Source organism: Plasmodium gaboni, chromosome 9, assembly GCF_001602025.1.
Source record: "Plasmodium gaboni strain SY75 chromosome 9, whole genome shotgun sequence".
Lineage (NCBI taxonomy): Eukaryota > Apicomplexa > Aconoidasida > Haemosporida > Plasmodiidae > Plasmodium > Plasmodium gaboni.
In genome coordinates this window covers 192507-205006 of record NC_031489.1, presented here as the reverse complement: position 1 = coordinate 205006, position 12500 = coordinate 192507, and the positions used below count along the sequence as shown (strand labels likewise).

The window sequence follows — 12500 nt, the reverse complement described above, 5'->3', positions numbered from 1 at the left end:
TATTCGACCGTTGTGAGAAAAGGGTTGCCTATTTGTTGATACTTCATTTGAATTATGTCTATTATTCATATTATATTTATTCATATAGTTTGGAGAATCCATGGAATGATCTCCAACCCTTGTATAATTTTTTGAATGAATATTTTTGTTCATATGATGATATGAATTAGCCATACCATCATTATATATATCTCTGTTTAAATGTTCATTATTAATATTATTATTAAATTTTTTTCTATCATTGGAATATGTATCATTATAATCCATGCCATTCATATTATGAGACGAAATATTATTATTAATCATAGGGTTAGAATGAATTTTATTATTATTATTATATTCATTATGGGGACGAATCAAATTATCACTACTTAAATTGATTAATAGATTTTCTGTTTTTTTTTTTATTTCTGTATTATTTTTTTGAGCACTAAATTGTTTAATTTTTCCTTCAATTTTGGCTTTTTTATATTCCAAATGTCTTTTTTTTTTTTTTTCATATTCTTCATTTATATTATCAATAATTTCAAGCATGATATTTTTATTTTCATTTTTTGAAACAGAATTAGATGATTTTTTATTTGATTTTGATTTATTACCATTTAAACTGTTTATATGATTATTTGTTGTATTATTAATCATATTAGACATAAAATTATTATTCTCATTATTATTATATATATTATTATTTGTATTTTCTTTTTGTGCCTCTTCTATATCTTTTTCTACTTTGTTAATATTTACAATTTCTATTTGTCCATTCTGATCATTTTGGTTTCCATAATTATTATTATTATTATTATTTAAAGCTTGGTCTCTTATTAATTTCCATTTATCTATTAATTCTTTTGCTAGTTGTCTAACTTTATTATTATCTGTAGCGTAATCCAAATTATTTTGTTCATCTATTTTATTCCTTGCTATAAAATTTATAGGTACACCAATAAGGGTAGTTCTTAAATGATTGAGATTAATATTTAAATTTTTCAAAAAGTTCAATAATATGATTAATAAAGGTATATTTTTTTTTATAATTTTTTTCTCAGCAATATTATGTAAAATATTTTTTATACATAATAATCCATTTTGTTGTAAAAATTTTTCATATATTATATAATCATTAGATACATCTATAATAAAGAGGAAAAAATATTTGATATTAATATAAGAATTTTCATTTTGTATTAACGTAATAACTTTATCCATATATTGAATATCTTTAAAATTTTCAATTTTATTTTCTAATATCTTTAAGATGATTGCTTTACATTCGATTTCTTTTGTTTCATTGTTATATTTTTCATTATTCTTCTTTATAATATTTTGATATTTATTTTTTACAAATCTTAAATATATTATAATTTTTGACTTATTATTTTTAAAATATGGATGTAACATATATAATGAATTCAATAAATTTATATGTATAGGTTTGTCGTCAAATAAGTATGGAATAATTTTCATCTTATTAGCAAAATACCATGAATCAAGCATATTAATTTCTTCTTTGTTTAAACCTTCAATATTATGTTGTGTATTTGAATTTTCAACAATATTAAGAGTATTTTTTAATTCCGATATAATTTCTTTATTATTTTTTTTCTTTATAATTTCATTATTTCTATTCATATTACCATCTTCACAAATATTTATACTTTTATTGTCATCACTGTTATCTTCAGGGAAGATACTATTCAAATTATTATTATTATCATTATTATTAAGTATTACATTATTATTTGTGTCATCTTTTGTTTTATTGTAATTATTTGATATATCTATATGTTTTTCATCGTATTCATTATTATTACTAGAATTATAATATTCAACACCATCTGAATTATCACCATTCTTTAATTGATGTTTTAATGATAAACTACTATTTTCCTCATTATTTTCTTCAGAAAATTCCATATTTCCTGCATCTGATATTTTACTTTTTTTTTTTGTCCTTTTTTTTAATTCATTATGTTTATAATTTTCATCAGACATAGATATATCTGTGGGCGTGTTTATCATCTCATCATTAATTGTATTTTTTTTTCGATCTACATTTTGTTTCCTTTTTTTATTATTACTTTCGTTCACATTAACATTCTCTTTTGAAATATTTTCCATTGCTCATACTTTTTTTTTTTTTTTTTTCTATGTACATTTTAAGATAAAATAAATAAATAAATATACATAAAGATATATTTATATATATTTATATGTTCTTTTTTCATATTATTATTTCCTTTAATTTTTTTTATAAGTTACATTTCAATTTTAATTTTGTTCTGTTTCATGTCAAATCTTTTTTCTTTTAAAAAAAAAAGAAAAAATATATATTATATGTACATATAAATATATATATATATATATACAGAATTTAAGAATTAAGTCAGTTAAAAATGTTCAAATATAAAATAGGGGGAAAAAATTTATAATATTCAGACATACAAAAAATATTAAATCTTGGTTGTCAAAAAAGAAAAAAAAAAAAAAAAAAAATTTTATAATTTATTAAAATACACCATAATGGTAAAACAAAAAAAAAAAAAAAATTATATATGAACAAAAATGAAATAAAATATATATATATATATATATATTTTTCATTAATTGTTCACATAATTGTTCTTATATATAAACTTATAAACTCAGAATCGGAAATATTATATTACACTCTACATCTTTTTTCTTCCAATCATTACTTTTTATGTGCATTCATTTGGTTATATTATAATATTATGAATTGCTAAAGTCAAAGTTATAATATTTACATAAATTTTATTTTTAAATGTATCTGCTTTTCTGAAGGGTAATAAATTAAATGAACTCGTATAAAAATGCTTTCCTCTCTTTTTTTTATAAAATAAAAATTATTTCAAATTTATATAATTAAAATAGCTATAAAAATATGTAATAATTATATTTAAACTTTCGTAGTTGAATATATAATATATATATATATATATATATATATATATATTTGGATATATCTTTTATATAGGAAAATATACTGAGCTTTAAAGGTTCTATTTTTTTTATATAATAATATTTTTATAAATTTTCTTCATAACAATCCTTTTCATTTCTTTCAATTTCTCTTATATATATATTATAATATAATATAAATAGAAAGGTTTAAAATATTATTTTAAAATTATGGATCATTTATGTTTTTTACCATTTTACAAATTAAAATGTAACATACTTTTTTTTTTTTATTATGTAAATTATTTAAAAGCATAAATAAAATGATATATAATATTATAAATATATATTTATATATAAATATAAAAATGATAATATATATATATATTAAAATATATTATAAATGAAATTTTTATTCTAAAATTTAATATATAAATTATAATATATGTGGCTATTTTTTTTTTTTTTTTTTCTTCTATTTTTATTTATAGGTAAATTTGTAATTATAATATATGAAAAAATGGAATTCACCATTAAAAAAAATAATTATAAATATATATAATATTAGTAAGTAAAATATTATATATATATTTTATATAAGGTCAATATTTATACATAAAATATATTATATATACATTAATAATATATAATAAAATTATTACGTATGTATGGGCTTATAAAAAAAAAGTAATAATAATAATACTCAACAAATACATAAAAAATAAGATAATAATACTAGTAAAAGGGAAATTTCATGTTTTTTAAATAATAAAAAAAATTTTCTGTTATAAATATATTAAAAAGGAAGAAAAAATAATACAATATAAATAAAATATTATATTATAAAAAGAAAATAATAAAATAAATAATATACATAATAAAATATTATTATATATATGTTTTATTATTTTTTTTTTTTTTTTTTTTTTTGTGAAATTTATATTATACGAAACTAAAATTGAACAGAAAATAAATTTTGCTAAGGTAACATTTTAAATATTTTTCAACCTATATATTACGATACAAATTTAATTATAAAAATAAAATAAAAAAATATATAAATGATTTATATATACAAAATAATTTATTCTTTTAAATATTAAACTTTTCAATTTATGTATAATTCACTTACTCAAATTTTTTTTTTATTAGTCTTAAAAAAGGAGGAATATTTTAAATGGTTCATACTTTAAAAAAATTTTAATTTTAATTTTTATACAAAGTTGACGTCTTTTTTTTTATTTTTTTGTATTATTATAGCAATATTGATATATAAATATTTATGTACATTTTTTTTTTTTTTTTTTTTTTATTGTGTAAAAATAAAATATTAATTATAAAATGTAAACGGGTTGTTCAAATATTAATGTTTAGCCCACCATTAATTTGTTAATTAAAGTAATATATATATATATATACATATAATGAAATATAATTAAACATGTGTATATTTTGCACTAAATAAAAAATGGTCTGACATATATGTATATATATATATATATATATTTAATTTCTTATTATATATTATTATAATTTTATATTCACATATAATAAAGAAAAAAAAAAAAAAGTTTCATTGTTTTCAATTATAAAATGAGTGATCAAATAAATGTAAAATATAAAATAGGAGATACTTGTCGAAAGCTATATTCATATTTTAAAACAGTTAATAATACATCTACTTTTATTAAAAATGGTATAATTATATAAAAAATAAATATATTATTTTCTAATAATATATATATATATATATATATATATATATATATATATATATATGTATGTATGTATGTATGTTTATTTATTATAATGTTGTAAATTATCGAATGTATATGATTGTAACCATTTATAACTTAAATTAAGTATTTATAATATAAAAACAAAATTATTTTAATAAATAAAAGATAATCACTTATAATCAACTTTATTTATAATTTAGGTACCTTAACCCCCTCAGAATTCGTTGATTCTGGAGATTTTTTAGTGTATAAATTTAAAACATGGGAATGGTAAAAAAATAAAAAAAAAAAAAAAGAAAGATGAAAAAGAAAAACAAAAAGAAAAACAAAAACAAAAACAAATTAATAAAATATAAATACATATGGGAATAATATTATAGGAACAAAATCTTATGTCGTTGTGAAAGAATTTAACGCATTTAACTGTATATCCATATATAAATTATTCCTTATTTTTTTAGGCAAGAAGCCGATAAAGATAGGGTAGTACCATATTTACCACAAGACAAACAATTTTTAATTACAAAAAATGTTCCATGTAAACAGCGAATAAAAGACCTAAAAAATATAGTCCACGATTTGGTAATACAACAAGATATATATATATGTGTGTATGTGTGCATTTATTTATGTTTAATTTATTACTATTTTTTTTTTTTTTTTCTTAAATAGAAAATTGTGGATAATGAATGGTTACTCCCAAGTTATGAAGAAGATAACAATCCCACAGATATATATGAATGTAATAATAAAAAGAAAAATTTATATATTAAATTGTTCACAATATTAGAAGAATATATGTGTATAATTTCATCAAAATATATTTTGAATTAATACATTAAATATTAAAATTAATACATTTTTATAATATAATTAATTTTTTTTTTTTTTTTTTTTTTTTTTGGTAGATTTACCTAATAATACCTACACAATGAATGAAAAAAATGTACAAAAGAAAAAAAAAAAAAAATTTCATTTATGACATATAATATATATATATTCTTATTTCATATAAAAATTAACAGGTTTATAATTATGAAGAGGAAGAAGAAGACGATAATTGCGATGAAGCAATTGATATTAATAATTTTTATATGGAAAATAACCTTATTACTGTAAAATAAATATATAAGAAATATAATGAAATATAAATATAGTATAATGATATATGACTTAATTATATATATATATATATATTTTTTATTTATTTACATATTAATATATTTTATTTTCATAGGAACATGATCCTGCATCAATTAATAGTACAAGTTGTTACTCAAAGAATATATTGCATGATAGTAATACTTTTAAAAATAAATTTACTATAATAATTTGATATATAAAAAATAAAAACCTTATTTGTTTAAATATGTAATAGATTTATATAATATGTTTCATTTGTTCAAAAATTTTATATTATTATTATTATATATATATATATAGATCTTATGAAAATACGTACGTATGATATTAGTATAACGTACGATAAATATTATCAAACACCTAGAATATGGCTCTTTGGATATAATGAGGTATGTATATATATATATATATATATATATGTATTTATTTATACACAATTTTTTATAATATATAATTTTTTTTTGTTTTAATATAGAACGGAGATCCTTTAAAATCAGAGGAGATTTTTGAGGACATATTATCAGATTATAGTTATAAAACAGTCACGGTTAGGATAAAAATAATATTGTATTTCTTATTATGTTATATGATTTTATTTTGCTAGTATCTTACTTATAGAACAATATATCAAAAAATAATTATTTTATTTTATTTTATTTATTATTTTTTTTTAATTTAGTATGATCCTCATCCATGTACTGGTGTTATGACAGCATCTATACATCCATGCAAGTAATTAAGAAATATATGTTATTTTTTTTCCTTAAATGTACAAGTAATTTTTTTTTTTTTTTTTTTACTTTCTTTGATTATAATTATTTTTAATGCTTTTTAATTTTTAAGGCACGCAGAGGCAATTCTGAATGTTGTAAATAATTGGATAAGTGAAGAAAAAGAACCAAGGTAATAAACAAATAATATAACAAAAATGTGATAATGAAAAAATAAAAATAAAAATAAAAATATATATTTTTTGTGTGTATAACAAAATGAATAAAAAAAGAGAATAAATGTGTAAATGTATGTATTCCTTTTTAGGCATGATTTGTATCTCTTGTTCTTGTTAAAATTTATATCTGGGGTCATACCAACAATTGAGTATGATTTTACTACAGATATAGAAATACCAAGGGATAACAAAGCAGAATTATGAAAAAGGGAAATTTAGTAATTACAGGTATTTTATATATATATATATATATATATATATATATATATGTATTTTTTTTGTATATATTTTGTTTATTCATTCTAGCATTTCTTTTAATATATCCATATTTAAGAACTCATTTTCATCAAATGATTCATCTTTTTTTGTAAAAATTTGAAATATTCTTTTAAACTCCATTTGATCCATAATTTCTCCATTGTTATTTAATATATTTAGAAGATCATTGAATGATAATTTTGCTTTTTTATTTTCATTTTTGTAATAATTTATAATATCTTCAACAATTTCGTCAGTATCTGTATTTTCTTCCGTTATATAATTAAAATATGTATAAATAAAGGCATTGATATTGAAATATATATTTTCACACTCTTTAGTAATATCTGTATTTTTAAAGTCCTCTTGGTTTTCGTTCGTATTGTTGTTATGATTAGTTTGGTTTATATTTTTTGTATATAAATCACTGTCTTTTTTTTTTAAATTTTTCGACATGGAGTTTTGAGCTAAAATGTGTTGTTCAGAATTTGAGTTATTTAGTCCAGACATGTCTAAAAAGGAAATGAATAAATAAATAAATATATATATATATATATATTATTGCATATGTATTATTACTATTTCATTTTATTTTATATTTTGTTTTACCTTTTGTGTGGTTTGTTTGCAAAAAGTACATATTATTGAGCAGTATATCATTGTCTGTCTTATAATTAATAAGTTGACCATCTTGTATATGAATTACATGATTTATTGAATCCTTTTTTTGCTTTAATAAATTTATGACGTATTTATAATAAAAATGATACTCTTGTATTATATTTTGTATTTCAAATTTAGATAAGAAGATATTTATAGAAGCAAATATATATTCTATAGATAAAATATTTAGCAACTTTTTTATATTATATTTCTCTTTTTTCTTTTCATATTTATTTTTTTGAATTTCACAATAATAGAATGAGTCCATTATTTGATTATACATAGGACTTTTTGTACCTCCAATTTGTTCAATAAAAGTTTGTAAACTATTATTTTGAATATCTATACTATTTTTTAATATACTTGTATGAATTTGATAATAGAATATTTTATTTTTACTTAATATAAAAATATTATTATTTTTAGATATAACATCTTTTATATTTCCACTACATATAATTCCTCCGATATATCTCAAGCAATTTGCATCTATTGGTGTTTGTGTAAATACAATCATTTTTTCATTTAATACAAATAAGAAAATATTTTTTTTATCAAAATGATTTTTATATTTTATTGTATTATTATCTCCATTGTCTTTATTAAAAGTATTATCGTTATTATATTTATCTTGATTCATCACAAGTGGTAGCATTTTTTGAACTTTTTTTTCTTTAAATGGTAGATGTATAGTTTTTATTATTTTTTTTGTTTCTAAATCCATATATCTAAGTTTAGATCCATCATTACATATACATATAATGTTTCTATTATAAAAATATAAATTTCCTGATATACAAGTTGGTACATAAATTTGTTCGATATTCATATAAGAAATATTTACTGTATTATCTTTGAAGTTGTAATAATGAAAAATGATATAACGATTATTTGTTATTCCTACAATATTATATAGATTTTCAGTAGGTGATTTTTTTACTATATGTAAGTCATTAAATGTTATATTATTATTATTATTTTTGTTACTAATTTTATATGTATATTTCCAGTCATATATATCTTCACTATCATTTTTATATATTATAATATTTGCATGTATTGCAGAAGAAAGGAATATCTTGTCATCCTCACTAAAATATAAATATTTTATTTCGTACTTCATATCTTTACTATTAAAAAAAATTTCAAATGTAATTGAATTTATTAAATGAACAAATCCACATTTACACCCTACACACAAAATTTTACCATTATTAGTAAAAATCATAGATACAATTTCTTTCTCTTTTAAATATATGCTATGTACTTTTTCATTCTTCTCAAAATCAAATATCTCAATTAATCCATTTTCATTTCCTATATATATTATATTATCATTGTTAATTGGATTAACACAAATACAACTTATACTTGAGCTGTTAAAATGTAAAACTATTTCGTTAGTAGGTGTATTATTCATTTGATTAGATGGAATATAATATATTTGGTTTGTCTCTTGAGTATTCATATATGTTTTATTATCCTTCTTACTTTTATTTATATTGGTAGATTCCTTACTTACTTCAGAAAATACCTGACTGTCATTTGTATTTATATTTATATTTGTATTTGATTTTTCTTTGTCTGTATGATGCTTATTTATGAACAATTTGTCCTTGTTTTTGTTATATTTTTCAGGGAGAGAATCATTAAATGAGTTTGTATGAACATTCTTAGAATCATGATTTGTCCTATATAATAAATTTTGATCTTCTTTTGTAGTATTATTTTGATTATTAAAACTATTTGGATAAATTTTTTTAATAATATTTTTATCTGAAAATATAATGAAAGGTTTCCATAAAAAGAAATCTTTTTCAAAATCACATAGTTGAAAGGATATGGATTTAATAGATCCTACTTGATTATTTTCAAACCAAGCATAACATTTTAATTCTTTATCAAATACTTTAACACTACCATCACTTAATCCAAGAATTATAAAATCTCCATAACTATGAAGAATATTTATGGATACATTTTTCTGGATTTCTAAAAATTTTTGATATTCCCTTTGTTTAATATTATGTTTTGTTTTATTTATAAATATAGAACTATAATCCCAAACGATTATGTATCCATTTGTAGTACCTGTTAATAATGTTGTTGTATTGTCAACAAAACATGTGTCTGTAAAAATGAATTGTTCATTAATTTTATTACTTTTATATAATGAGGGACTATAATGACTTATTTGTCTATTTTTCTTTTGAAAATTGTATATATATAATTTAGATGAACTATTAGAAATTATTTCATATTTTTTATTAAATCTAATTTTTGTTTGTTTATCTTTTCCATATATTTTATCAGTACATACAATAGGATGATCTATCGAATTTATATCGAAAATTATAATATATTGATAATAAATATTATTTTTTTTATTTCCTTTATTTTGTTTAATTAATATACAATCTTTAGTTTTATTTTTATTTTTTCCTTTTTCTCCCGTTTCATCCTCATAATTTGTATTTGATTTGATATATATTCTTTCTTCTGTTAATGCACATATATATCTATTATCATAACTTATATCTATACATTCATATCCTACATTATCATTTATGGCATCACCATCATCGGTAATATCTTCTATCGTACTATCATTTAATTTATTTATATCACATTCATCTTGATTTTTCTTTTTATTGAAATATATATGTCTTCCATTTTTTTCATTTTCTTCACTGTTATAATAAAATTTTTTTATTGGATCTAAAAAGGAAGTGTCATTTACCCTCCATAATATTATGAAAGAATTCAATCCCTTATCACATGAAAGGATGTATTCATTATTATAACTTTTTATAACGTTTGAAATTTTATTAAAGTGTCCTCTAAATAATATTTGTTTTTTTCCATCTAACAAAACTATGTTGTTATCTGAGCTGTAAATTATATGTTTAGGATTGTTTCTTTTATCGTTATTATTAAATGGGTATATATTTTCATCATACGCATGGTCATCTCTCTTACTACTATCATCCCTTTTGATATTTTCAACATTCTTCTTGTCTTCTTTATTATTGTTTGTTCTTTCTATAATGTGTACGCTACTTAATGAATTATTAATCCCATAACAAAATTTTAAACTAATGGGTTCATCTACAACATCCTTCTCCATAATTTTTTTTTTTTTTTTCTTTTTTCTTTATTTTGATAAAACAGAGAAAGTTTAATTAATGTAAATTAATATTATATGAATTTAAAATAATATAAATAAACAATAAAATATAAATTTCAATTTATTTATTTTGATCTACAAAATGAATAATTATTACAAATGAAAAAAATAAAATAAAAAAAAATAAAATAATATTTATTAGATCTAAATATAAAATCTTATGACCCCATTATCGTAAATTTTTTATATTTACTATATAGGCGTAGAAAATATTAGGATAATTGGAAGAAAACATGATTCTTTTTGAAACTTTAATAATAACACCGATTATATATATATATATATTATAGAGATGTTAATAAATTAATTACGAATTGATAAAATATGTGATATTTCGTACTATTTTTTTTATTAATATATCATTTGAAAATATCAAAAAGAAAACATATATATAAAAAAAAATTAGAAAATAGACACTTAAGAAATTTTCATTATGTATAAGTTTATAATTACCTACATATGTATAATTGAATGTCTTTTTTTCTTTATTTTTTCTTTACTATACTTAATTGAATTAAAGGAAAGAAATATTACGACTTACAATTATATATATATATATATATATATATATATATATATATATATATATATGTAATGGAAGAAATGAAAAATATTATATATATCTCCAATTTTTAAAAGTAATATTATTTAATGTTCTATGTGAAAAAATAAAAGAAAAAGGAAAAATATACTTACACATAAGTATATTATTATAATATCCAAATGGGATAGAATTTTTTATGCGTTTTTAATTTTTAATATAAAAAAAAAGAAAAAGTAAAATAAAAAAAAAAAAAAATAATAATAAAATAATAATAAATTAATAAATTAATAAATAAATGATGAAAACAAAAAAAAAATATTATAATATAATCAAAAGATTAAATATAATTTCAAATTAATAAAATGTGTCTTTATATATAATACATTTAAAAAAATCCTATAAATGTTATAAAAATTTACATATATATATTATATATTTATATATATATATATATATATATATTTTTTCTATAAAATAAGAATATATATAAAAAACATGTAATATATGTAACATAAATGCTACACATATATTTATATAATAAGATAAGCCAAAACAAAAAAAAAATATACATATATATATGTATATATTTGTTGTGTTTGATTTTTTTTTTTTTTTTTTTTTTTTGAGATATTTAATTTTTTTCTAGAAAGTCAGATATTCTGTAAGGCTGTCCAATGAAAGGTATAAAATCACTTTGTGGTGAAGGGTTGTTTTTATTATTTTCATCGTGAAAAGTACCATAATGATAATTAGGAAATATAAGATCATTATGATTATAATTTAAAGAATACTTATATAACTGCCAACTAGTATATGATCCAATAAAATATAAAAATATTCCTATAACAATTATAAATAGTTCGATATAAATTTTCCATGCAAATGTTTTTCTTTGTATTGGTAATAATTTAAAAAAGTTTTTAATATATTCATATTTCTTTTGTATATTTTGAGGTGATTCTTCATCACCTTCTTTATCTTCAATCATATAGTGTAATGACGTTGATAAAAATTCAAGAAATATATTGTCCATATTAATTATTTTCCAATAATGTTGAGGATCTAACCACTGAAATTTATTTTTACCTATACATTTGA

General features: G+C 18.1%; 4 protein-coding genes across 6 annotated transcripts in view; 1 reads left to right on the top strand and 3 right to left on the bottom strand.

The window, feature by feature from the left end:
* Nucleotides 1-2118, bottom strand: part of PGSY75_0905800 (hypothetical protein) — a gene marked incomplete at both ends in the record, with an annotated part of 3859 nt that extends 1741 nt beyond the window's left edge. The window contains one exon of the mRNA XM_018785471.1: nucleotides 1-2118. This exon is cut by the window's left edge and continues 1338 nt beyond it. Within this exon, the coding sequence (XP_018641812.1) occupies nucleotides 1-2118 (2118 nt within the window).
* A 2394-nt stretch (nucleotides 2119-4512) lies between these two features.
* Nucleotides 4513-6954, top strand: PGSY75_0905700 (putative autophagy-related protein 3; the record flags this gene model as incomplete). 3 transcript variants are annotated; one of them, XM_018785469.1, is made up of 12 exons in its annotated part: nucleotides 4513-4615; nucleotides 4859-4928; nucleotides 5120-5240; nucleotides 5331-5400; nucleotides 5567-5604; nucleotides 5684-5773; nucleotides 5896-5956; nucleotides 6102-6190; nucleotides 6277-6348; nucleotides 6481-6533; nucleotides 6645-6704; nucleotides 6840-6954. In XM_018785469.1, the coding sequence occupies 12 exons, from the start codon at nucleotides 4513-4515 to the stop codon at nucleotides 6952-6954; spliced, it is 942 nt and encodes a 313-aa protein (XP_018641809.1). The 3 variants fall into 3 exon arrangements, with proteins under 3 accessions (XP_018641809.1, XP_018641810.1, XP_018641811.1); XM_018785468.1 differs by having other exon boundaries at nucleotides 5567-5613; XM_018785470.1 differs by lacking the exons at nucleotides 5567-5604; nucleotides 5896-5956; nucleotides 6102-6190; ... (2 more) ...; nucleotides 6645-6704; nucleotides 6840-6954 and having other exon boundaries at nucleotides 5684-5691.
* Nucleotides 6955-7047: 93 nt separating this feature from the next.
* Nucleotides 7048-10798, bottom strand: PGSY75_0905600 (hypothetical protein; the record flags this gene model as incomplete). Its single annotated transcript, XM_018785467.1, has 2 exons — nucleotides 7048-7520; nucleotides 7618-10798. The coding sequence occupies 2 exons, from the start codon at nucleotides 10796-10798 to the stop codon at nucleotides 7048-7050; spliced, it is 3654 nt and encodes a 1217-aa protein (XP_018641808.1).
* Nucleotides 10799-12033: 1235 nt separating this feature from the next.
* Nucleotides 12034-12500, bottom strand: part of PGSY75_0905500 (hypothetical protein) — a gene marked incomplete at both ends in the record, with an annotated part of 621 nt that continues 154 nt past the window's right edge. The window contains one exon of the mRNA XM_018785466.1: nucleotides 12034-12500. This exon is cut by the window's right edge and continues 154 nt beyond it. Within this exon, the coding sequence (XP_018641807.1) occupies nucleotides 12034-12500 (467 nt within the window).